The sequence below is a fragment of the Chlorella variabilis genome (assembly GCF_000147415.1).
Source record: "Chlorella variabilis unplaced genomic scaffold CHLNCscaffold_4, whole genome shotgun sequence".
Taxonomy (NCBI): domain Eukaryota; kingdom Viridiplantae; phylum Chlorophyta; class Trebouxiophyceae; order Chlorellales; family Chlorellaceae; genus Chlorella; species Chlorella variabilis.
This window is the reverse complement of record NW_005435084.1, coordinates 442,481-466,836: the sequence shown is the minus strand read 5'-3', so window position 1 is coordinate 466,836 and position 24,356 is coordinate 442,481. Positions and strand designations below refer to the sequence as shown.

The 24,356-nt window shown below is 67.4% G+C and overlaps 4 protein-coding genes across 4 annotated transcripts in view; 2 read left to right on the top strand and 2 right to left on the bottom strand.

The window, feature by feature from the left end:
• CHLNCDRAFT_50559 (hypothetical protein) overlaps nt 1-4,077 on the top strand; it is a gene marked incomplete at both ends in the record, with an annotated part of 5,852 nt that extends 1,775 nt beyond the window's left edge. The window contains 13 exons of the mRNA XM_005850199.1: nt 165-291; nt 514-598; nt 777-914; nt 1,122-1,215; nt 1,369-1,646; nt 1,766-1,937; nt 2,159-2,257; nt 2,453-2,524; nt 2,678-2,800; nt 2,970-3,067; nt 3,222-3,285; nt 3,472-3,636; nt 3,844-4,077. Of these exons, the coding sequence (XP_005850261.1) occupies nt 165-291; nt 514-598; nt 777-914; nt 1,122-1,215; nt 1,369-1,646; nt 1,766-1,937; nt 2,159-2,257; nt 2,453-2,524; nt 2,678-2,800; nt 2,970-3,067; nt 3,222-3,285; nt 3,472-3,636; nt 3,844-4,077 (1,749 nt within the window). The remainder of the gene's footprint in view (nt 1-164; nt 292-513; nt 599-776; nt 915-1,121; nt 1,216-1,368; nt 1,647-1,765; nt 1,938-2,158; nt 2,258-2,452; nt 2,525-2,677; nt 2,801-2,969; nt 3,068-3,221; nt 3,286-3,471; nt 3,637-3,843) is intronic.
• A 2,744-nt stretch (nt 4,078-6,821) lies between these two features.
• On the top strand, nt 6,822-9,425 carry CHLNCDRAFT_57026 (hypothetical protein). The gene is made up of 7 exons (XM_005850198.1): nt 6,822-7,099; nt 7,239-7,365; nt 7,644-7,816; nt 8,064-8,189; nt 8,443-8,598; nt 8,851-8,942; nt 9,173-9,425. The coding sequence occupies exons 1-7, from the start codon at nt 6,947-6,949 to the stop codon at nt 9,306-9,308; spliced, it is 963 nt and encodes a 320-aa protein (XP_005850260.1). The 5' UTR covers nt 6,822-6,946; the 3' UTR covers nt 9,309-9,425.
• Nucleotides 9,426-11,778: 2,353 nt separating this feature from the next.
• Nucleotides 11,779-13,933, bottom strand: CHLNCDRAFT_7714 (hypothetical protein; the record flags this gene model as incomplete). Its single annotated transcript, XM_005849949.1, has 6 exons — nt 11,779-11,934; nt 12,135-12,268; nt 12,480-12,828; nt 13,024-13,173; nt 13,381-13,560; nt 13,766-13,933. Coding segments are annotated over 6 exons (1,137 nt in total), but the record flags the coding sequence as incomplete, so codon positions are not given.
• An 8,569-nt stretch (nt 13,934-22,502) lies between these two features.
• Nucleotides 22,503-24,356, bottom strand: part of CHLNCDRAFT_57025 (hypothetical protein) — a gene marked incomplete at its 5' end in the record, with an annotated part of 2,810 nt that continues 956 nt past the window's right edge. Inside the window, 5 exons of the mRNA XM_005849948.1 lie at nt 22,503-22,705; nt 22,957-23,086; nt 23,291-23,370; nt 23,592-23,798; nt 24,028-24,216. Coding sequence (XP_005850010.1) covers nt 22,650-22,705; nt 22,957-23,086; nt 23,291-23,370; nt 23,592-23,798; nt 24,028-24,216 — 662 coding nt within the window. The 3' untranslated portion in view covers nt 22,503-22,649. The remainder of the gene's footprint in view (nt 22,706-22,956; nt 23,087-23,290; nt 23,371-23,591; nt 23,799-24,027; nt 24,217-24,356) is intronic.

Sequence of the window (24,356 nt, the reverse complement as noted above, 5' to 3'; positions counted from 1 at the left end):
GTGTGTGTGATGGAGGATGCGGCAGTGCAGCTGCCGGCACCGCCTTGAGAGCAGCGCCGCGCACGATTGCGGCGGCGCGGCAGCTGGCGGCGCGGCCTGGAGCGCAGGGCAGGCAGCCCATCCGGCCTGCGCCCGCCCGCCTGCCCTCCCGCCCGTGCCTGCAGGAGTCGGAGCAGAAGCCGGCGGCTGTGGAGCGGCAGACCATCATCGACATGCGGGGGCCCCAGGCCCGCCTGGTCACCAACCTGGAGCACCTGAATGTGGAGGAGGACCGCGGGGACGGCGGCTCGGGTGCGACAGCAGCACAGCAGCTCCCTGCGCTGCGCCGTGTCAGCAGGCGGCCACACCAGCCCACGCCGCCTGCACGCCGCCTTGCATGTGCACACCCCTCGTGTGGTTCTGTTACTGCTGGCGCCCCGCCGGCCTCTTGCTGGCGCCCCCTGCTCCTGCCACCCCGCCGCCACCAGCACCAGCACACACAACACACCTGCGCCCCCCTCAACACACGTGCAGTGCCCATGCCGGAGCTGCAGCACAACATGCGGCTTCTGGTCGACCTGGCCGAGAACGACATACAGCGCCTGGATGCCAAGATGAGGTGGGGGGCGCCTGCGGGGGCTGAGCTGGGAGCCGGCGGCGGGGTTTAGATTGGCTGGGTTGTGTTTGTCATGCTTGCTGTGCTTGTGGTGTGGCTTGATGGCAAGGCGGTCCTGGTGGTGGTGGTTGGGGCATGCTGATGTGGCAGCTGAAATCTGCGGCGCTGGCGCCGTGTGCAGGCACGAGAAGGACACGGCCGTGATCCTGGGCAAGGAGCAGGAGAGGCTGGAGGAGGAGGCCCGCCTGGCGGCGGCGGCTGCCGAGCGGCTGGAGGCTGTCCTGGCGGCGGTGGCGCGGGCAGCCAACGAGCCCCTCAGGTGGGCTGCTGTGCTGCTGGTCAGCCCGACCAACCCCGTGGCGCTGCCGCTGTGGTGCTGGCCAGCTTGTGCCAAGCAGGCAGGGGCCGCTCCTTGCGGGCGCTTGTGTGGTGGCCTGTGGCCGCCTGCTTTGCCTCATCGGCACCATCTGCTTTCATCATCTGCTCACCCGCCTGCACCTGTCTGTGCCTGCCGCCGGTACTGCAGCCTGGCTGAGCTGGAGGGGGTGTACCACGAGGTACGGGGGCAGTACCGCGAGGAGTATGTGATGTACAACCTGGCGGCGGCGGCGCTGGCGCAGGTACGGCTGTGGTACAGGCAGCAGCACTTGTACCATGCTGCAGTCCAGCGCAGGATGCAGTGCACAGGCGTGAATGCGGCCAGCGGCTGCCCACTCCTCGCCAGCCCGACACACACCCTGCCTTGCCTCCCCTCCCCTCCTCCTCGCCCGCAGGCGCTGCCGCGCCTGGCGCAGCTGATGCAGCAGTGGTCGCCGCTGGGCGACCCGGGCCTGCCTGTCGCCGAATTTGCGGGCTGGCGGCCGCTGCTGGAAAGCGAGGGTGCGGCGCAGGGGTCGGTGCTGGGCGGTGGCGGCGACCTGGCGGGCGGCGGCGACGCCTACATGCGCCTGGTGGCTGAGCTGGTGCTGCCGCCGCTCCGGAAAGAGCTGGCAAATGACTGGGACCCCAGGCAAGGCGTGGGAGTGTGGCATGTGTCGAGTTTGGTGGTGTGGTGAGCGGCGCTGCTGCTCAAACAGCGCTTGGTTATACTCACACGGCTTGAGCCTGTGCGGCTCTCTTGGCCTGCTGCGCTCTCCTGACTCTCTGCCCTGCCCGCTGCCGCTGCTGCAGGGACGCGGCGCGGCTGGAGCGGTTTGTGGAGGCGTGGGAAGCGGTACTGCCCGGGGCGGCGCTGCAGTACATCATGGAGTCGCTGGTACTGCCTCGCCTGCGCCTGGCGGTACAGGCCTGGGACCCGCTGCGCGACACAGTGGCACTGCACACCTGGGTGCACCCTTGGCTGGTGAGCTGAAGTCGTGAGCGGGCTAGCGGGCCAGCTGGCGCGGCTGGCGGGCCGGGTTGGTGTGCGTGCTGGCTGGGTGGTTAGGGATTGGCGGTGCGGGGGCGTGGCAGCCGCCGCCACGTGGACTTGGTCTAGCACTGAAACCCAGCCAGGCAGCCCACTCCGGTGCCCACTGCCGACGCTCACACCCCACGCTGCCCCTCAACACGCATCTCCCGCAGCCCTTCCTGGGAGCGCCCATGGCGGAGCTCTGGCCAGTCATCCGCTTCAAGTTTGCAAACGCGCTGCAAGCCTGGCACCCGTCCGACCAGAGCGCCCACGTCATTCTGGCGCCCTGGCACAAGGCGCGCTGCGGCCCTTGCATCCAGCCAAGTCAGGCCTTGCGTGCTGCATCGGGTGGCTCCACTGCGTGGGGTTGATTGCCGCTGCTATCTAGCAGGCTGCGTTGACAGTGGTGGATGATTCGACTGCGTGAGATTTGACCCGCTGCCATGTATGCCTTCATCTGCCTGCAGGTGTTTGAGCCCAAGGACTGGGAGCAGCTGCTGGCGCGCAGCATCGTGCCCAAGCTGGCCTTTGCGCTGCAGGTGACACATGGAACCAAAGGCCAACATGCTGCCGACTGCCAGCAGCTTGCTTCTTTGTGATTCACACGCGCTACAACCTCTGTCTCTCGTCTGATCCATCTCCCTGAAACCAATCTTACTTGTTTTTTTGCCCCTGTTGTACGACGTGTGCAGGAGCTGGTGATCAACCCGCTGCACCAGGAGCTGGAGCCCTTCAACTGGGTGCTGGCCTGGCAGGACGTGATGTCCGTCAACCAGGCAAGTCGGCTGCACACCCGCCTGGCATGGCAATGCCACGTGTATGTGTGCACGGTGCTGCCTGGGTGGTCAAGGTCAGGCCCGACAATGGGGAGACGCTGCTGCAGAGACGATGGCGAGGGGAGAGAACATTGTGTACAAGGCACCACACAAGGCATCCTGCCTGCACTCTTCACCCGCCTGCTGCCATGCCTGATCCCTCCTGCAGATGGCCTCCCTGTTCGAGCAGTACTTCTTCCCCAAGTGGCACGCCGTGCTGCACCACTGGCTGGCCAACAGCCCCAATTACGACGAAGTGACGCGCTGGTGAGGCGGGGCCGCTGCCGCGCAGCTGCTCAGCTGGCCGCACCCATGGCCGCCCTGCCGCTGCCGCAGCCACAGCCCCTGGGGAGCCGCACCTCTGCTGCGTGTGGCTGCCATCGCACAGCGGGTGACCTGTACTGTCTGGTACCACGTGCAGGTACCTGGGCTGGAAGTCGCTGTTCCCGCAGGACCTGCTGGACCATGAGCGCATACGGGCGCAGGTGGGTGGCTGGCGATAAACACATTACTACAATATAAGTAGGCCTCAGGAACAGATTTGCGCCAGCTGCGGCAGCCGGCTGGGGCTGCAGGGTTGCCGTCGGTTTGGCGAGGCTGGACCCTCTGCTTTGTTGCCTTGCACCCAGCGCCTCCCTCTCCTGCCGTCCCTGGCCCTCCCACCCCTGCAGCTGAGCGCCGCCCTCAACCTGATGAATTCGGCGGTGGATGGCGGGCCGCCGCCGTCGTCGTGGACAGCGCCGCAGGTGGCAGCCGGCGGCGGCCCCGCCGCGCCGCCGCTGCCGCCCACGCTGCCCACGCCGCACTACGATGCTTCAGACCTCACGCTGCGGCAGGTGGGTGTGGGTGTGGGGGGGCAGGCGGCAGGGTCGCCTGCTTGGTGGCGGTTTGGGCATGTGCCTGAGTGCAGCGCAGTCGCGCGCCGTCTCATTCTCTGCTGTGCCTGTGTCCCCCTCTGACCCCTTCCCTCGTCTCTGCTCCAACCTTGCCGCGCTGCGCCTCCTCTGCCCCGCTCCCTCCTCGCTTTCTTCCTCGTGCCGCAGCTGGTGGAGCAGTATGCGGAAGAGACAGGGGTGGCGTTCCTGCCCAAGCCGGGGCGCACACACGAAGGCCTGCAGATGTATGGCTTTGGCCTGGTCAGCTGCGTGGTGGACAACGCGCAGAGCCTGGTCAAGGCACAGCTGGGCGACCAGGGCTGGGCCACGGTCAGCCTGGAGCAGCTGCTGCAGGAGCACGAGCGGCGGCAGAAGGCCAAGGCCAAGCCCGCCAAGAAGTGAGGCGGGCGCTGCCCAGGCCGCGGCAGAGTTGCACCAACCAACCCGGCAGTCTCGCCGTTGCCGCTGTAACTGCTGCTGTTCTGGCCTGGCTGCCGCTAGGCTGCTGTGCGGTGCGACCGGGTTACAGGATCAGCACGGGCGGCTGCGGGGCTTGTATGTATGCATGGGCAGCGCAAATGAATCAAATGGCACACGGCAGATGCGTTGGTTGCATGCAGCGCATCTGGCTGGCTGCACACATGGGTCGGACCTCGAGAAAACTCAGGTGCCTGCAGAATAGATGCTGCAGGCAGGCGGCTGGCTCTGCGTAAACTGGGGAAAACGCCAGCAAAACAACAACGGAGCGGGCTGCAAAAATGCCAGCTGCAAAAACAGGGAGGCGCAAGGAGCGCAGAGGGCACGCAAGTGCGGGGGGTATCATATGTAACAACGTCGCATGGCAGTGAACAAGGCTAGGCGCTATAATGGTGGAGCATGCCCTTTAAAGAATTCGTTTTTCGGTGGGCACAAATGAAACAAGTGCTGGAAAAAACATGAATTGAGGGTTCGACAAAAAAAGGATCCTGTCAACAGGAGGCTCATACAAGCGCGTGCCTCCCCACTCTTGGAACGCGGGCGACGAGCTGCGCACTTCGGGGCCGCAGCAAGTGCACAGGGCACCCTCTGCGGTGGCAAGGCCGCGGCCGGCCTTCTTGGCCGCCGCCCTACGCCTCGCTCAGGGAGTCGGCGCGGGTGTGGGCCACCAGGCGCACAATGGAGGGCATGACGTGCTTGGTGTTGGCCAGAGCGGGGCAGCAGACGAGCACCTCTGCGGCCTCCGCCGCGCCCAGCCCCAGCCTCTCTCCCATCAGCTCTGCGAAGAGCGGCTCGGCGCGCTGCTGCGGCGGCCAGCTGAAGAGGGCGGGGCAGTGCTGCAGCAGGCGCGCCACGCCCTCGATGCCGATGCCCAGGCTCTGCAGGCCAGGTGGAGGCGAGGTGTGGGAGGTAAAGGCGGGCGGGTGGGGGAGGGAGAGGGAGGGAGGGGCAGGCAAGGTGGAGAAGCACGCCGCGTATGGGGATCCTGTTGCGCGCAGGCCGGGCTGCACGGCCTGTGGCAGCAGCCGCCCCGGCATGGACCGTGGCATGCTGGCTCCAGCATGGCGCTGAGGTGAGGAAGAAAGCTCACCCTGAGGTGGATCGACACGCCCTCTGCGTGTGCCAGCAGGGCGTGCTGCCTGGCCGCCGCCAACTTGAGCGCTGCCCGCGAGAAGCGGTCTGTGTCCATGACACAGAAGCGGTGGCCTAGCGCCTCCAGCGCCTCTCCGGGCGGCGGCGTGTGGGCGTCGCGTGACAGCAGGCGGTGAGGGTCCTGCCGCGGCTGCCACAGCGGCGGAGGCTCCAGCTCGCGCGCCGTCAGCACGCGCTCGCCCAGGTCCTGGTATGCGGCAGGCTCGGCGCTGCACGAGTAGCGCCGCTGCCGGGGCGGAACCGCTGCAGGCTGCAGGCCCTGCACGGCCGCAGAAATGGGAACACAGGGCCGCTCTCAGCGGGCAACACAGGGGACTCGCTTGTGGGAAGCACAGCGCTGCTTACGATACAATGCTCCAGGTGAAGGCTCACCAGTGCCAGACTCCCAGGGAGCAGCCCCCACTGCGCCAGCAGGCGGGCTGAGGCGGCCGCAAGGACACCTGGCGCTCGAGCGGTGGCGGCGGCGGAGGGAGGCAACCCCCGTGTCGCACAGGGCTGGCTGCTAGCCGCCGCCGCTTGGGTGCATGTGCATCGCTGCACCAGCTGGTTGGACAGGTGTCGGGAGGTGATAGCGGTGGCTGCCGTGAGAGCCCTCGCGCACTGCCACAGGCAGCCGAGGCTGGCAGCAGATGCGGCACCAACAGGTGCGAAAAGCATCATGATGACGCGAATAGCAAAGCTTGGGGGGCGGCGAGGCGTGAGAACTTCGGGGGGCCAGGGCCACGCAATGCCTGTGCACGTGCCTTGAGCAAACCCAAGGAAGCGCGGGTGGTCGATGGATGCAAGCACATGACTGCCCCGATGCATGGGAAGCGGGCGGCGGAGCCCTTGGTCGCCCTCCTGGAGCTGCGCCGCGCAGCTCCCGCCGCCACCTGCCGCCGGAGCCTGCTGGCCGACTCCCAACGGGCTTGCACGGTGCACTTGCTTACAAACTGTCTCGGCTCACAATGGGATATTAGTATGGGCTTCCAGGCAGTGCAGCCATAAGCGCAGGGGAGAAAGCAGCCGGTCGGATCCGAAGGAGAGAGGTAGGGGAGGTGAGCACGGCGCTGTGAAGGGGTGGAAACGGTGATTTGCCATGCAGCAGCGCCCTGCCGCTCCATTTTGCAGGTAACGAAATGCAAGAGTGGATGTGATCATTGAATGAAGAGGGAGCGTGGACTGTGGTCAAGCCCGGCCGCCCCGCCGCGGCGGCAGCGTTGCCGTTCAGGACGAGAGAGCTTAGTTGGCTGTGAGTGCTGCGGCCACCAGCGTGGCCCGCCGTAGTTGGCAAAGCAGATGCTACAGCGGCGACTCAGCGATCCACAGCTCATTGCAACGGCGGGCGCCAAAGGCGGCGGCGGGCATTGGTACTGCAGAAATCGTTGGCCCAGAACGAGGGTTTGCTGGCTCTCCATCATCGAATAAGCGGCATTCGGAACACTCCTCCGCCTCATCCACCCCCCTTGCCGGATCAGAGATGACCTCAACCGAGAGTCCTTCTTGGTCAGCCAGCACCTGAGCCTATAAATAGCCAAGTTATTTGTCCGGCGTTCACCACAAACCCGTGGCAGCCTGTGATCGCCCCTGCCGACACTCTCCTCCAGTAGACTTCTCGGCGTTCGCCTTCCTCGTTGCTGCTCCAGCGTCCGTCAAGCCGGCTATGAGCAAGCTGATCGGCGTGTGCGGCGCCACAGGCAAGCAGGGCGGCGGAGTGCTGGCCGCCCTGCAGCGCATCGGTGGCTTCAAGCTGCGCGCGCTCACCCGCAACCCCGCCAGCCCCTCGTCCACCAAGCTGGCCGGGCCGGATGTGGAGGTGAGGGGTGCAGTGGGACAGCCGGGGCGCGCTGCTGGGGCCTGTTAATGCAAGCACAACTGCCTCCGCAAACTGCCCACCGCCATCTCCAAGCCCGCCACCGCCTGCCACCGCCCTGTCCACCATCATGATTCCGCAGCTGGTCAAGGCCGACTTTGATGACCCCGTCTCCCTGCGCGAGGCCTTCAAGGGCTGCGACGCCGTGTTTGGGGTCACCGACTTCTGGGTGGCCTGCGGGGGAGACGGCGACCGCGAGCTGCAGCAGGGTGGGTGGGCGGCAGGCGCCGCGGCGGCCCCGGCTGACCGGCGCGGGGCGCTGTCATCGTTACCGGTTGCCTGCTGCAGCAGCAGCTGCTGCTGCTGCTGCTGTTGGTGGCCTGGCTTCGCTGCCTCCCCTCCCCCTCCAATGCATGAGCCCTGAGCCGCCACCCCGCACAGCCACCCACCTGCAAGATCCTTGGTCACCTCCCCTTTTCGCTTTCAACAGTCTTATCAAATCCACTCAATCAATCAATGATGCAACCATTCACTTGAATCGCTGCAGGCAAGAACCTGGTGGACGCAGCCAAGGCGGAGGGCGTCAAGCACTTTGTGTGGAGCTCCCTGGAGGACACCCGCCCCGCCCTGGCGCCCTCCCGCCAGCCCCTGGATTCCAAGGGCAGGACGGTGCCGCACTTTGACGCCAAGTCTGAGGTGGAGGCTTACCTGAGGGAGCAGGTGGGACCAGAGCTGGGCTGGCATGCTGCGGCAGGAGCACCCAGCAGGGGCGGCAACACAAGGGAGGAGGGCTCGGCTGAGGCAGGCCCAGCAGGGCCGAGGCGACAGACGGCGGCAGCGCTGCTGCGCCGGCGCCGCCCTGCCAGCGCACACACCCTGCCGCCCACTTCCTGCGCCTGCGCCTGCCCCTCATGGCGTCGCCGTCACTCTGTTGCCCTGCTCCCGCCTGCCGCCTCTGCCCCTGCAGCTGCCCACCGCCTGGACCTGCGTCTATCCCTCTGTCTTCTACGAGAACTTGCTGCCAGGCGCCGGCATGGACCCCCAGCCCCAGCCAGACGGCTCCTTCCTCATCGCGCAGCCGTGCCAGGCCAAGGTGTGTGGGGTGTGTGGGGTGACTCGAGGGTGGTCCGCCGGGTGGCCTGCCTTGCTGCTCTGCAACCTGCTGCAGCCGGCACCCCGCACCCGCACAGTGCGCCTGCCTGCCCCGCGCCTGCCCGCCGCTGCGCCCCACCCCGGTCTTCCGGGAGCGCTGCCTGCCCATGCCCGCTCTGCCACTGGCTGCCTGCTGCCTGCCCCTGCCTGTTCCCTGCAACGCACATCCACCACCGGCCAGCCTGCGCCCGCAGATGTCTTGGAACGCCACCGCCGACATTGGCAACGTGGCGGCGGCGGTGATTGCGGGCGGGCCGGCGGCGTTTGCGGGCAAGCGGGTCGGGGTGAATGGGGAGGAGGCCACGCTGGCAGACGTGGCTGCCGCCTTCAGCAAGGTGTTTGGAAAGAAGGTGAGCGGCGGGGTGTGCTGGAATGTGTGGCTGGCGGCGGCGATGCTGCTCTCTGTGTTGGGGGGGACAGAAGCGGCGACGCACCGGCCAGCCAGCCAGCCAGCCAGCCTGCCCGCCTCTGAGAGAGGAGGCCTCCACTTACCCACAAGCCGTAGCTAGCTAGCTAGCGCAGGAGGCCTTTGCTTGCCCACTAGCAGCTAGCTAGCGCAGCGCGGGCCGACTGCCCGTGGTGTCCACGCGTGTGCGACGCAGGTGGCGGCGGTGACCCCGCCCCACGATGACTGGGCCCAGATGGTGGTCGGCTTTGGGGTGCCGGAGCCGGTGGCAAAGGACCTTGCCAACATGTGAGTGGGTGTGTGCGCAGGAGTGGGGGGGGAGGTCTGCTGCCATGGGACAGCTCCCTTCGCAGCTGTGCTTTGCGCTGTGTCGGCCTCACACGTTCATGGCCGGCGGCCCGCGCGCCGCTCGCCATCCCTGCCGCTTGCCCCTGCTTGCCCCGCTCAGCCCATGCCCCTCACACTCAACCACCACCGCCACTCCTCGTACTCCAACCCCCATCCACACACTCCCGCAGGTTCCTGTTTTACGATACCGTCGACATGCGCCAGCTGCGCCCGCTGTCAGAGACGAAGCGTCTTGTGCCTGGGGTGCTGGGCCTGGAGGCGTGGCTGGAGCAGAACAGGGCCAAGTTTGCGCCGCTGTTTGGCTGAGCCGCCCTGTCCCGCCGCTCCCCGCCGGGGCCACAGCGCCATGCACGTCTTTTGCGGGACGATTTTCAAACGAGCTGCGCTGTTGAAGAGGTTGATTACTGTGAGAAAACCATCGAGAGGGAAGCTAGTGAAAGGAATTATGCACCCATCGTCCCGCTTGCAGCTGGCCCAACGGTAACCACCACCCCCCTCAGCAGCGCCATGCACTTCCCGCCCTTTGCTGGCGCCGGGGGGCATCCTCATGGCTGCGCTTGTTCTGTGTGTGTTGAAGTGCAGCTTAACATGCAATGGTGTGTGTTCTAAGTTGAGTTTGGCTTGCAATGGGGCAAGTAGGGGATGCGCCGAGCACGTTGAATGTGTGTGCGTGTGTTTTTCTGCTGCTGAAAGGGTTAGGGAAGTGCACGGAACCAAAATGCAGCAACCGATCAACGGCTGGTGCGGCAGGCGTCAGGTTATGATACAATGGTGGGCAGGGAAGAGAAAACAATGCAACATGAAAACTGCCGGCAGGCGGCGCCCGCTTGCCCCGCCGCGCCCGCGCCGCTACTGCGCGGTGAACGCCGGGCTGCTGTAGCTGTCGCTGTCGCTGGGATGCGGGTCCAGCTGGCCGCCGCCGGCGCCGCTGTGCGTGCGGAGCGCGGGGCCGCGGTGGTCCAGCCTGGTCAGCACCGGCTGCAGGCTGTGGGCCAGCCCTCCGCCCTCTGCCAGGTCTAAGTCACTCGTGCCCAGCAGCTGGCCGGAGGGAGGGGTGGGCACCCCGCCCGCGCGGCTGCTGATGGGGTAGGGGCTGCTCTCGGGGGTGACCGCCTTGTCCGGGGTCTCACACAGGATGCTGACGCGCCGCTTCTGCAGGCCAGGCGCGCAGGCAGGGCAGGCGGGAGGCGAACAGCACAGCAGGCGGCTGGGTGACGTGCTCGGCAGGGCAAAGTAGAACAGAAGGGTTGGGGCTGCGGGCTGCAGGCCAGGCGAGGTGGCGCGGCAGCCAGTGGCAGCTGCTGCATGGAGGAGGTAGCAGCGTACTGCTTCCCCGTGTGGCGGCCTTGACAGCTGCGCCAGGAGAGTTGATTGTTGCAGGTGTGCAGAGAATGCAGGCATGTGTGCGAGGGCGTATGGAATGAAAAAAACGGCATAAGATGAGTGAATGGGAAATAAGGAGTAGCAACCAAGGTGACGAAAGGCGGCGCAGCAAGGTCCCAAACCGCCTGTGCTGAATGCACAGCAGCGCCTGGCGGGGGCGCCGCATCAAGGCGGCTGCTTTTTGCGCTGTGCCCCGGCCTGCCCCAGGGCCGAGCCCGGCCTTTGAGAGCCCGCGCCTCGCTGCGCGCCCTGCCCCTGCGCGGCTGCGGCCGCCGCTGCCGCCGCCGCCACATCCGCGGCGATGGTGGGCCCTGAGATGCGGACGCCATGATAATCAATGCCTGGGCCCTGCCCCTCCCTGTCCAGCAGCTCAGGGTCAGCAGACTGCAGGCCAGAGCGTGGAGGGCGGAGGGCGGGTGGACGGGGCCGGTGGGCGGGTGCTTCTGGGCACTTGGGGCGGAGCCGCCAGTTGCCTGAGGCAGCCACACAGCCTTCGGCAGTGAGGGCCTCGCGCATGTGAGCTTCCTCACAGCGAACGGGCTGGCACGACGACTGGGCCAAGCGCGGACGCCCTTTTGGGCCTTTGCTGGCTTGGCAGCGGGCCAGGCAGCATCATTGATGCAGCCAGGCCGCCACCGCCCCGACTTCCCAAGACCGGTCATAGAAACCACGCCTAAGCGACCCCCTCCCCGCTGCAGCTTAGCGCCAGGCTGAAGCCAGAGGACAGCAGCAGCAGCACAGCCGCAGTCCCTCCCAGCGGCGACCAGCTCCAGCCAGCCAGCGCAGTCGGCACAGACGCACACACACCACACCACTGCACGCACGCACCTGTGTGCCAGCGGTACCGTTGCCATTGCTGATGAGCCCGGCCAGCTCCAGGTCACCAGCATTTAATCCGTTTGGGTAGCCCCGAGCCTTTGGCATGAAGCGGTTGCTGATTTGCAGCACAAACGGCGTGGCCAGGAGCGTCAGGGCGGTGACGCCTGCGGGCCAGGAGGGCAGGGGTAGGCAGGCAGGCAGGGGCAGGCAGGCAGGCAGGCAAGAAGGTCAGAGAGGCCTACTGAGGCTGGGCAACTGTAGGTCAGAGAGATCTACTGAGCGGGGCGCAATGTGCCGAGCACCGCAGCGGTCCGAGTGGCTGGCGCGGCATAGAGATCAATGCGACTCCATGCATCGCCCCCGCCAGCAGCAGAGACAGGGGGCTTCAGCAGAGACAGGCAGCAGCAACCCCCCATAAGCCGCAGAGCAACGCAGCGCAGCCGCAGGCAGCACCAGGTACTGCCCTCGCATCAGCGGGCATCCGCCCATGAGCAGCACAGCCGCGCCAGCGCAGCCACAGGCAGCAGCAAGTAATGCCCCCGCAGCAGCACAGCCCCCGCAGCAGCAGGCGCCCACCCATCAGCAGCATGTAGACGCTCTCGGGCAGCAGGCTCTGCTGGTTGGCCATGGAGAGGAGGACAAACACAAACTCCCCTATCTGGGAGAGGTTGAGGCCCACAGCCAGTGCGGTATCTGCGGGATACTTGAAGGCCTTGACCACAATGGCAATCTGCCGGGGAGCAGCAGGGAAGGGAGAGGAGGGTTGGAGGAGGAATGGAGCAATGGGCGGGAGCACAGGGACGGTGTGGGGTGCAGGGGAGCGGAAGGGCGGAAGAGGGGCCCACTGGGCCAGCTGCGCGGCGGCACGGCCGACCGAGCGGCTTGCCGGTGCGCCGCCGCGCAGCGACAGCGCCGCCCCTGGCAGCTCACCAGCACTGTCTTGGCGATGATGACCGCTAGGGCGCCTGCCGCCAGGATGGGGAGATGGTCCAGCAGGAACACAGGGCTCAGTACCAGCCCGGTACTGCTAATAAAAAGGGTCAGGAAGAATTGCGTGACCGGCTCTGCGGCAGCGGAATGGCAAGGCGGGAGGGAGGGGCGGGTTTGGTTGGGGTCTGGGCAGGCAAAGCAGCAGGGGAGGGGCTTGGGATAGAGCGCAGGGCTGCCGGCTGGCTGGCTGGCTGCTTCCCTCCCTCGCCTCACATGACCCCCCACCCACCCACCAACACAGTCACACGCATACACCAGCACCACCCAGCGCCGCCGCACGCCCACCTATGTTGTGCAGCACCGACTCCTGCTGCTCCGTGGCCGACAGCATTACCCCCGCCACAAAGGCGCCCAGCTCGGCGGAGATGCCCTGCCGCGCGGTGGCCAGCGCGCACAGCAGGCAGAAGGCCACCGCGGCCAGCTGGAAGGAGTCGGGGCCGAAGCGGCGCTGCAGCGCGCGCATCGCGGGCGGCAGCACGGTGCGCGCCACCAGCAGCGCGCCGACCGCGAGCACAGCCAGCTTGGCCACCACGCGCCCCATCACCGTCAGCAGCAGCGTGATGTCAAAGCCGGAGCCGCCGCCGGCGGCCGCCAGCACGGGCATCAGGGCGAAGAGCAGGCCCACCAGGCAGTCCTGCAGGCGTCGAGGGTGGGGACCGGCGCTCAGGGAGAGGCCACCGCTGGGCGAGTGGGACGCGGCCGAGGCAGCAGGCACCACTCCCCGCGCCCCCCGTCCCTCCTTCCGCCTTTGCGGCAGCCCGCCGGCCAGCGGGACAAGAACAGGCCCGGCGCACGACGCGCCCCAGCCATGCAGATGCGCCCCAGGCACAGAAGCGCCCCAGCCCGCGCCACGCGCCTGCAGGATGAGTGTCCCGATGGTGATCTGGCCCGCCGGCGTGTTGCTGGTGCGGTAGTCTGCCAGCACTTTGACCACGATGGAGGTCGAGCTCATGGCGACCATGGCCCCTACAAACCCGCCCTGCAGGGCAGCAGGGCAGCGAGGTGGGCGGGCGGGGGGAGTCCAGACATGAGCGCAGAAGGTCAGCAGGGGCGGCAGCAGGGCAGCACGCATGCGGCCATGGGCAACACACATCGGGCGGGCGCGGGCACGCCGGCCGCGGAGCTGCAGCGCGGCGGCAGCTGCAGGGCCCGCCGCCGCCGCCGCCGTCGCCGCAGCAGCGCGCACCTGCGCCGCGCTGGCGCCAATCATCTTGGCCCCGATCCCCGCCACCACCGCAAACAGCGCGGTCTGCAGCAGGCCGCCCAGCAGCGCGACGTGCCGCACCGCGCGCAGCTTGGTGAGCGAGAACTCGAGGCCCAGCGTGAAGAGCAGCAGCTGCACGCCCAGCTGGGCCACAGACTGGACCTGCAGGCGGGGCAGGGGCAGAGGCATGCCCGCGCGTGCGTGCTTATGTGACTCAGCTGCGGCGGCAGGCAGGCAGGCAGGCAGGCAGCGGCCTGGGGCCGCTCATCCAGCCCACCCAGCCGCTGCACCGGCGCTCGCCCATCCATCCCGGAACACCACCCGCCAGCCACCACCCCAGCCAGCCCGCACGGCGCCGCCGCCGCACCTGCACGATCTCCTTGATGAGCTTGAGGCCGCCCGGCCCCACCAGGCTGCCCGCCACAAAGTAGCCGTTGATGGCAGGCTGCCCCACGGCGCCCATGGCCAGCCCCGCCGCCGCCGAGGCCGCGATCAGCACAGTGAGGTCCTTGACAAACTGAGGGTCCAGGTTCATGCCCATGGTGTCGCTGCAGGGGCGGGGGCGGGGCGCAGGGAGGGCAGGTGAGCTGTGGGTGACCAGGCGTGTGTTGGCAGGTGAGCAGGCGGTGGCAGGCGTGCGGGGGCAGGCGCGCGCGCGCTCCCGTGGCTGCAGCTGCTGGCGACGCCTGCCCGCTCACACCCCTGCCTCCCCATCGCCAGCAGCCGCGCGGCGCGGCCCGGACCAGCTGCACGACCCTGCCCAGCCAGCCGGGTACTGACACGTCTACCGCACTTGGACACCACCCGTGCCTCTGCAGCTGGAGCCCCGACCCGGCCAGCACCACCAGGCGGCAGCCGCCATGCAGCCCCCAGCCGCAGACTCACTCGTTAGGCTTGGATAGCACATACTCATTGTCTTGGGAGTCGATGATGCGGTCCACATCCGCCTCCGCCGCCTCCGCCAGCTTCTCCTCCAGCTCCTGCTTCCGCTTCTCCTCCACCTCCTTGTCTGCGGCTGCCCTGTCGGTGGCCGCCGCCGCCGCGTCGGCGGCCGAGGCCGCGCCCATCAGCGCCGCGCCCTCGCCCAGCCCCCCCGAGCCGCCCGCGATGTGGCGCGCGTCGCCGGGCTGCGCGTCGGCGTCGGCGGCGGCCGCGGAGGAGGCGGTGGTGGCGTGCGCGTGCTCGCCACCCTCCCCCTCCTCCGTCGCGTTGCTCTTCCGCGCCAGCTCTTTCTCCTTCTCCTTCTTGCTGCTGATGATGATCACGGTTTCCTTGGTGCCCTGCAGGTCGGGGCGCCTGGTGGGCGGGCGGGTGGGTGGGTGCACGACCGCACAGCGCACGGCCCAGGCACGCCCCCACAAGCAGCGGCAGAGCAGCCCAGGCCTGGCCGCCGCAGCGCGCGTGCCTCGTCGCTGGCGGCGGTCTCGTTGAAGTGCTGGCCCACGCCCTCCTTGTGGTCCTCCTCTTTTTGGAACTCCTCCTTCAACGCCTCATCCAGAATCTGACGTGGCACCGGTGCAGCAGCAGGGAGGGAGCCGGTGTGGGGCGGCGGCAGCGCGGGCGGCGGCAGCGGGGAAGGAAGCCGTGCAGGGCGGCGGCAGCGGTGGGCCATGCAACGGGCCCAGCATCGACGTAGCCGGGCAGCGAAACTGTCACAGCAGGCGGGCTGGCAGCAGAGAAAGCCCGCGCTGCCTGCCGGCGGGCGGCGCCGCTGGAATGGGCGGGAGGCCTGTTCCTGCGCCCTCCGCGCCCTGCCCCGGTTCCATCACCGCTGCCCTGGCACCTCACCTGCGCAATGGTCTCCTTGGGCTTCTGCCCCTCGGCAGGTGGGGGAGCAACCTCCTCCAAAGGGGCCCCACCTTCCGCCTCCAGCACCTCCTGCTTCTTGCTGGCGAAGAAACCGTTCATAGAGGCCCGCCTGTCGCTGTCGCCCAGCGCTGGGGAGGCTCCCGGTTCGCCAAGCTGCTGCACCTCCTGCACGCCCTCTGACAGCCGCCAGCCCTGTGCTGGGGCTGGCATGCTGAGCAGCAGCAGGAAGGCCGCAGCTGCGGCCCATTCCCTCCTCATCTAGGGCACTTTTAACATCCTTCTCGACTCTCGCTGACTTAGAGCTCGGAGAAAGCAGCAGCGGCAGATAGAGCAGCAATGTGTCACGGACATGACCTGGGCATTTCCACAGGATCGTCCGCCGACCTGGCGCTCCGCCCGGCTGGAGGTTGCCGCCTCTGCTGCCGGGTGAACCAAAAGTTAGGTTGGCATGGCATGGCATTACAGCAAACAGTCGCACATGCATGGTGAAGGGTCAAACAAGAAAGGCAATGCAAACAGCCTGTCCAATAACAACGGCATGAAGCGAACAGTGCGGTGAAGGAGTGAGAACCAACTGTGTCACACCGAGTGTTGGTCTGTGCAAGTAAGCAGAGGCGGCAGCATGAATCCCTAGCGCCCTCGCCTCGCGCTCCAGCGGACGGGGCACATGCGCCCTGCAGCCTCCGTCTGTCCGTCAAGGATCCGTCAGTTGTGTTCAGTGCGCAGGCACCGATACAGCGCCCACAAAACGGGCGCTGGCCCTGCTTTCAGTCATTGATGTTCGATTGCTGTCGAGCAGAGCAGCGGCGGCGCCGCCGCTGACTGAGCCGGAGCAGTTGAGTTGAGCCGAGCAGCGGCGCCGCACCCGCTACAACAGCTGGCTCAGTCCTCGTCCTCTGGCGCCTCCTTGCCCGTCAGCTTGGTGTACTGCTTCCTGCAGGCCTTGGCCTTCTTCCTAAAGTGCTCGCTGATCTTCTTCCAGCGCAGCTTTTTCTTGCCAAATGCCTGCGGCGGGGTGGGTTGAGCAGGGATTCAGCACTGCCGGCCAGCCCCGCCAGTACATTTGCAGCCGGCCACCAACCAGCCAGCCACCCGGCCTGGCCACCCCAGCAGCAGCGCACCGTCTTGCGCTCGTCCTGGCTCTGCACCAGCTTCACCAGCTCCTGCCCCTCCTTCTTGCTCCAGGCCTCCTCGCCGGGCGTGGGCTCCGCCACGGGCGTGGGCGCCGCGGTCGCCACCGCCTTGCTCTTCTTAGCCGATGAGGGCGGCGCAGCGGGAGGCTCCTCCTCCTTCTGTGCAGCCTTCTTCGCCTTCTTGGCGGGCTTCTCCCCATCTGCAGCAGCAGGCGAGCGGCGCAGGGAGGGGGCCAGGCGCGGTGAGCCGTCTGCCGCCTGCAATCGCCGGCAGCCGCAGCTGGGCAAGGAATCTGGCGTGCGCGGCGGGTGCTTGCACGCGCAGAACAACACGCGCGCTGGCTGGCACGCAGCAGCACCCGGGCTGGAACGCGCTCAGCGCGGCGCTCGCTGCAGCCAGCTGCTCAGGTGTGTGGGCATGCGCAGCCCCGCCGCTGGCGCGCCTGCCGCCTCGTCCTCCCGCTTGACCTTCTCCTTCTTCTCCACCGGCGCCCCCGTCAGCTCGCCGTACTTGGCCTTGATGGCGGCCCCGTTGGTGAAGCCAAAGTGGCGAGCAACAGAGGCCCAGTTGACGTTGCCGCCGCGCGTGCCCTCCTTGCCTGCGCGGGCAGGGAACAGCGGGGCGGAGCGGTGGGTTTAGAGGCCAGGAGGCCGGGAGCGGCGGCCCAGGTGCCTGTCGGCGAGCCGCACGGTTGCAGCGGAATGAGCACGCGGCAGGCCAGCAGCCCACTTCACGTCCTCCCTCGGCTCGGCACGTGCCGCATTGTGCGCTGCCCGCAACCGAGCCTCCCATGCAACAGGCACAGGAAACCTCTGCACCCCTCCTCCTCCTCCTCACCCAGCAGCTCTGTGCGGTGCTGCTCATCCTCCACCAGCTTGATCAGCTCCTGCTCCGTGTCGGCCGTCCACTTCATTCGCTTGCCGGGCTCCTTGGCGCCGGCGGCGGCTGCGCCGGGCGAGCCGGCGCCGCTGCTCTTGTGGCGCGCCATCGCATCCCACTGCTTGTGCTCCACATGCGGCAGCTTGGCGGCCAGCTGGTAGATCTGCGCCACTTCGGGCGGCCCCGACGGCATGACGCCGGCGGCGACCGCCGACAGGTGGGCCACCAGGTGGTAGCAGATGCTGTTGCAGATCTCGCCCAGCTGCGTGAGGTCGTGGGCTGTGACCGGCATGGTGGCGGGGGTGCTCCGCGGGAATGGAAGGCTGTGCAAATTTGGTGCCCCACTGGTGAGCTGCTACTTGTTGGGCTGCCGCTGTGCCGCTCTGCACTGTCTCAAATACGTTCCTAGGCGCGCAAAAGGGTCTGCGGCGTGCCACAGCCCGGTTTGAGTCGGGCGATCCGCTGCAGGGGCGCTGCCAGCCACCGGGGACTTGCCTGTAGCCTCTTGGAACGTGATTGGAAGAGGATTTGCAGCGGCTGAGGACAAGCCGGCGCGTGCAATAGTTTTTGACAACCCGCAGTCGGGGTCGATTTGCTGCCCTCGGTCGGTTCGAAGGCTCCTTGACCGGGGAGGAGCCCGGCTGGATTGCGATGAAAGGCGGGCAGGCACCCACCCGCCGTCAGCGGCCCGCTTCTTCAAAGCACGGCAGGAGCAGGGCAGATCCTGTCCAACGCAGCCTCACTCTGCCACTGGCAAGCACTTGTGCTGACGACGGTGCTGCTGCCGTCTTCGGCGCCGCCGGTGCTGTTCCGCTGCTGGTCGGTTCATCTCAACGCCTGGCATTTGCAAGTTGCCTTGAGAGCATGGCTGCGCGCGGTCTGGAGCACGGCGACAGCGGTGCCGCGCCTGCCAGGTGCCAGCGCCCGGCGGCAGTTCCCCAATTGCCACCCGCACTCTGGGCTGCTCTGCCGCAGGCAGCGTGGGCCGCCGAGCAAGCTTGGTCGGCAAAGCAGGCAGCGCTACCCACCGCGCGTTGGCCAGGCTAGGCTAGCAGAGAATGGCCTGTGCACAGTGTGGCAACTTGCTGTTGACGAGTACGGCCAGCACAGGCTGGCCGTACTCTTGCAACACTTCAGCGCCGTGCCAGCTCCGAGCCAACCACGATGCAGAGAATAGCGGCGGAGACATCATGCAGCCGGCGCACGCGATCTGCATGTCACAGCCTGAGCTGCCAGTGGCATGCGCGTCAGTAGCTTTGCCAGCCCGAGCCATATGGCTTGGGAGCAGATCTATCCGCTCCGAGCGGAGAGTCTCTGTCTGTCTGTCTGTCTGTCACACCCCTATGGAGCAAGTGAATGCTACGGGCCCAGCTGTGGCGCTGCAGGTGGAAAAGGTGGAAAGGGAGGGGTGGGGTGCCACATGCAGTGCATGCAGACAGAGCAGGGGGGAGAGGAGTCTGCCTATCTCACATTTCGCTCCTTGTTCTTGAAAACGGGTTGCGTGAATGTGCTTGGACGCCTGAATGTTTGCACCGGGTCGGCGGCGAGGGCGGGCAGTGCGGTGGGGGGGGATCAGCGCCGAGCACTGCCTTCCAGTGCCCGCTGCCACACCGCCGGGTGCTGGCGGCGCCAGCTGGCAGGTCGCGACCTATCGGCGCAGGCCGCATGCAGACACTTGACATGCATTTGCACTGCAGAGTGCGCGATGTGTGTCCCCTAGTATTGATGTCACGGTATGATTAATACTTTACGCCCCCGGGGGCGCCCTGAAGCGCTACGGGGGCCACCCCATGCATTGCATCACATCTCTTTTTCCGCTCCTTTTTGTGGCCAATGCCTCTCCGGAGGTAGGTAGGGCCCTCCCTGCCCCGCTTGTCAGCCTGAGCAGACCCTTGGCCGCCCGGGCGCTTGTCAGGGCCCCAGCGCCCCTCCCCCGGCTTACGGGGCGACACAGATCAGGCAGCAAGCGCAATACGCCACCACAGAGGCAGGGGCCCGGAGCCGCCTCGCGGCCAGCCCGCTTTCCGCGGCTGCGGCTCGCTGCACGCCGCTTTATGGACGATGAGCGGCGCCTGGTCACTCTGGGCTACAAGGTCCTTGCTCCAGTTGTGTGTGGGACGGCGGAGGCAACCCTCTCTGGTGCGCTGAGCGTCCTGCATGCTGCTGTTCGTCTGCAGCAGCTGGCTCGCCGGTCTGAGGGCAGGAAATTGAAGACGGGAAGGCGGGCGATCCCGTGGGCGCCAGGGAACACCGTCCCTAACAGCAGGGGGACGGTCCTGCCTGTCGCCGCGGCGTGCCGCATTGCAATTGCCCAGGGCCGCCCCTGCAAGCCACGCACCCCCCTGCATATGCCCACTGCCCATAACACCCCAGAAGCTGCCCCCTTGCAGGGTTGCTGCTGGAGCGCAGCTCCAAGCTGCACGCAGACCGGCAGCAGGGCGGCGACGCCACCACCTCGGGCGGCGTCCTGTACGTCAAGTGTATGGGCGAGTGCTGCTCCGACCGCGCCCTGGAGCTGCACAGCACGGGAGGATGCATCTACAGCGGCAACGCGTTCGAGGCGCACGCAGGTGGGTGGCGAGCTGGGGGGCATGCTGAATGGAGCTGCTCTGCTGTGGCTCTTGTGCCGAGGGCCGCTTTTAGACGCATCGGCAGCGACGCATGCATGCCTGTGCAGCAGGAAGGAGTGGCTTGCTGGCTGGGGTGCTGCAATCAGTGCCGAGGTATGCAGAGGTGTGGTTCCAGCTGAAATCTCCTCCCCCCACTGCCGGCCTTTCGCGCTGCCTTGGCCCGCAGGGCGCAGCTACCGCAAGAAGTGGCGGGAGACGATCCGCGTGCTGCCGCAGAACATCAGCCTCAAGGCATGGCTCAGCAGCGTGGGGCGAGGTGCGCGGCCGTGTGCATGGCGGCCTGGCGCCTGCTGGGCTGCTTGTGCCTTGTTGGCCCCACTTGGGCCAAGGCAGGAGTTGTGTCTAAAGCTGCATGCCGCTACCAGCTTTTCAACTCTAGCATGCGTGTGGGCTGGGAGGCACTCAACCTTCTCAGCATGCCTGCCCACTACCCAACCCATCCTAAACACAAAAGCCTGCCTCTGCTCTGCCTGCTCTGCTCGGCCTTGCAGAGGTGGGAGCCCGTGACTCGGAGCCTCGCACCAAGGAAGAGCTAGTGGAGGCAGCTCTGGCTGCAGTGGCGGCAGCCGCGGCCGCAGTGGCCGCAGACCCATCCGAGGATGGGGCCAGCGACGGCGGGCACCAGTCAGACGGGTATGGCCGCCATCCGCTAGCTGAGGCAGCCCCACTGGGGCCCCTCATGAGCCAGCTGCCTCCGCCTCGGGCGCAGCCCACGCTGCCATTAGCCTCGTTGCTGGGCCCCGTCCTAGGGCAGCGGCCCCCAGCTCTCGAGCCACCTCAGCCTCAGCCTCAGCAGCCGCACCCGCCGCCGCCGCCGCAGCAGCCTCCGTCCCAGTTTTTGGAACAGGAGCGCAGCACCGGCATGGGCCTGACCCCGGCTCCAGTGCAGCTGGCAGCCCACGAGTCGCCCCTGGCTTTGGTCAAAGGCATGCTGCAGTCGATTGTGGAGCAGCATGGACATGCCGCACCACACCTGGACGCAACAACCACCAGCCTCCTGTCCCCTGCTGGCGACGGCTCAGCGACCAGCAACGGCCCACCCGCTGCAGGCTCGCTGGTGCATCAGCTGATCCAGCAGCTGCAGCAGGCGCAGCCGCAGCAGGCGCTGGGCGTGCTGCCATGGCCATCCTCTGGCCCCTCTGCCCTCGGCACATCGGAGCAGCTGCCGCTGGTGCAGGTGATTGCATCCCTGCTGGGCCCCGCCGACAAGCAGCAGCCTGCAGAGAGGCAGCAGGCGCAGCAGCAGCAGCAGCAGCAGCAGCAGCAGCACAAGCACAAGCACGCAGGCGAAGAGACAGCAGGGCTGCAGCCAGGTGGGAGCACGCCTGCAGTGGTGGCAGCCGCCGGCCTGAGCCTGTCGGAGAGCGGCTGGGCTGCTGCGGCGGTGGGCCTGCTGCAGACGCAGCAGGCCCAGGCTGATCAGCTGCGCCAGCTGCTGCTCCAGGTGGCGGCTCAGGAGCAGCGCATGGAGCGCCAGGAGCAGCTGCTGCAGCAGCAGGCGGCAGCGCTGGCGTCCTTCTCGTCGGCCGCGGAGCAGCAGCAGCGGCTGTGGCAGGTGGTGTCAGCCATCAGAGCCACCGTGGATGCTGTGGTCTGCGACCAGCAGCCTGACAGCAGCCCACCGCCTCCCACGCAGCAGTCGGGGGAGCAGCAGCAGCTAGAGGCGACCTGCAGCGACGAGCTGTGCTCGCCCGTCGGCGCCGGCAGCGCCGCTGCCGAGGCCTCGGCAGCCGCCTCGGGTTTTAACATGGCCAAGCTGCGCCAGCTGCAGCAGCTGCTGGCTGACCCGGCTGCCCACCCCAGCCTCGGCTCGGCGCAGCAGCACTGCATGCACGCTCCAGCCCTCCGGCTAGGCACCGCTGCCGCTGCAACAGGCGAGCGGCCAGCTGGTAGCAGCCCACGGGGCACCGCAAGCACCAAGCGGCCCAGGGAGGACAGTCCAGATGGCGACGGCGACGCAGTCACTCGCGAGAGCCTGTGAGTGCCTGCCATGAAGCCTGGCACCTGCATGTACGGTCCAAGCTTGTGAGCGAGTGCGCTCTTTGACTCCCACATCCTTGAATTGAAAAAATCGCTAGCAAAGCCTACCCCCTCTAAAAATCAAACAGATGCCCGGATTTCCGTCGACTGACGTCACGTGTGACGGTCACATATGTGTTGACCAACGACTGTCCCCTACACTTCTGTGTGGCTGGTTGTGTGCCGGCAATGCCGCCGTCCTTACCAGCACTTGCTCCAAGTTCCTTCCAGCTGCCAAGGCCTCTGATTTTGCACCCTCAGCTGTACCTTTAATGCACCCACCCTGTTCTCTTTAGCGCCGGCCCGGGCTGTAACAGCATCCCCTCTTCCGCAGCCTCCCAGGGGAACCCAGTGACTTGGAGTCCCTCTGCATCCTTTTGCGAGTGCGCAAGCCCTACTGCCTCCTTCTTGTGTGCCTGGCCCTGCTCTCTTTCCAGTGTCACCTTTATTACTTCAACACCTGCGCAGGGCATGCCCTCAGCCTTCTTTTTTTTCAATTGTATGCCACTCGTTCTCTGCCAAACCCAATCTCCCAAAACGGCTGAAGCACAATGCAACACTGTGACCTTGAGCAGCAAGCACCAGCAGAAGAGAACAGTCCCGAAACACGGGCTCAGGCCTCGGCATTGCGCACCCTGACTTTGGCACTTACATTAGATGGCAAAAGGGATACGAATCAAATGCTGGGATGATGCCAGGAGGGCCGAAGCTGGCGAGCCGATGTCACAGCCGGGGTCGCGCGCCTGGCGGGGCAGCAGCCGCGCCGCCTGCTGCCAGCTGTCATGCTTGCCCGTGTGCTTCCAAGAAATGCTCCACTTCAAGCGCAGCCATGCAGCCTGCAGGAGCAGTGGGAGGCGTGGGGAGCGAGCCATTAGCAAGGCCGCAACCGACCAGCTGGCGCCTGGCGCCTGGCGCCCAGGGCCACCTGGGCAGCTGCCAGCGGGGCCCCTCGCCAAACCAACCGGCACCCAAGCCAGGGCACGCCCGCGCACCCACGCCAGCCGCCCGCCCCCCTCCGCTCGGCCCACCGCACAGCCACGCGAGCACACGCCGCACCCCCCACCCCCTCACCCCGCACCCCACGCACCCGACCCTGCCGCCGTCACCGCCTGCCGGTACTTTTTGTCCTGCACGTCGCCCGCCGCAAACACGCCCGGCACGCTGGTCACCGTGGAGTCTGGGGCGGTGATGATGTACTTGTCCTCATCCAGCTCGACCTGGTGGGTGTGTGGGGGGTGGGTGGGGAGGGTGCAGGATGCGTGTGTGGGGAGGGGGGTGACGGATATGCGTGCGTGGCAGGATGGTATGTGTGTGTGTCAGGATGTGTGTGTGTGTCAGGATGTGTGTGTGTGTAAGGCAGGATGTGTGGGTGGGTGGGTGCAGGAGGAGGCCGGGGCGAGGCAAGGTAAAGCGGCACCCACCTGGCCGTCCAAGAAGGCGGTGGCAGGCTCGTGGCCGATGGCGAAGAAGAGGCCCGCCAGCGGCAGGTCTCTGATCTCGCCTGCGAGGCGCGGACGGGAGCGGGGCGCAGGAACTCTGGTGGGTACTCTGGCCCGCGGAGCAGCCGCTGGCGGGCCGGGCTCGCCGCGCGCCAGCCATGTGCGCCTCCACGGCAGCGGCCGCAGGCATCCCGGGCAGGGAGGGGGGCTGGCGGGCGCCCCAGCCTGGGCCCCTGCCCGCTCCCCTCCCCTCCCCTGCCCTGCCCCGCGCGCCGCCACCCACCCGTCTTCACGTTCTTGATTTTGGCGCCGCCCAGCATGCCCTTGGCGTTGCCGTACGCCTCCTCCACCACGCTGTCCCACAGGATCTCGATCTTGGGGTGCTCCATCGCCCGCTTCTGCATGATCTTGGAGGCACGCAGCTCGTCGCGGCGGTGGATCATGTACACCTTGGAGCCGTACTTGGTCAGGAAGTGGGCCTCCTCGCAGGCTGCGGCAGCGGGAAGGCAAGAAAGGAGGGCGCGCAGGCCGGGAGGGCAAACGGGAGGAAGGGCAGAGTCAGCAGCGGGCGGCGTCAGGCCAGCGGACTGTCGGCAGTAGGACGGGGAGGTGAGCCCAGCCGCGGCAGCCAGCCCAGGCGGCAGCAAGCCAGCCCAGCCGGCAGCCAGCCCAGCCCAGCCAGCAGCAGCCCAGCCAGCAGGCCGGCCCGCGGGCCCCACCCGAGTCGCCGCCGCCGATGACGGCGATGGGCTGGCCGCGGAACATGGGGGCCGCGCCGTCGCACACCGCGCAGGCAGAGATGCCCTTGTTCCAGTACCCGCCCTCCTCGTCGGATCCCGGGAAAGGCAGGCGCCGCGCCACGGCGCCGGTGGCAATGATCACCGCATCAGCAATGACCTCCTTCTCGTCTGCGGGGGGCAGGGCAGGGAGGCTGGGGGTCGGGGCGGGGGCAGCGTGCTGGCGGGAACAGAGGCGGGTGGCGGCAGCAGCTGCGCCCGGCTTGCACGCGCCCGGACCGGCGCCGGTCCTGCCTGCCGGCTCCGCCGCC

What these genes read in the sequence shown, in the direction of transcription:
- CHLNCDRAFT_57026 (XM_005850198.1), top strand. Translation starts at nt 6,947, where the DNA reads ATGAGCAAGCTGATCGGCGTGTGCGGCGCCACAGGCAAGCAGGGCGGC. An exon ending in AGGCTTACCTGAGGGAGCAG is followed by an intron (nt 7,817 to 8,063) that starts GTGGGACCAGAG and finishes CTGCCCCTGCAG; the next exon opens with CTGCCCACCGCCTGGACCTG. An exon ending in GCAAGGTGTTTGGAAAGAAG is followed by an intron (nt 8,599 to 8,850) that starts GTGAGCGGCGGG and finishes TGTGCGACGCAG; the next exon opens with GTGGCGGCGGTGACCCCGCC.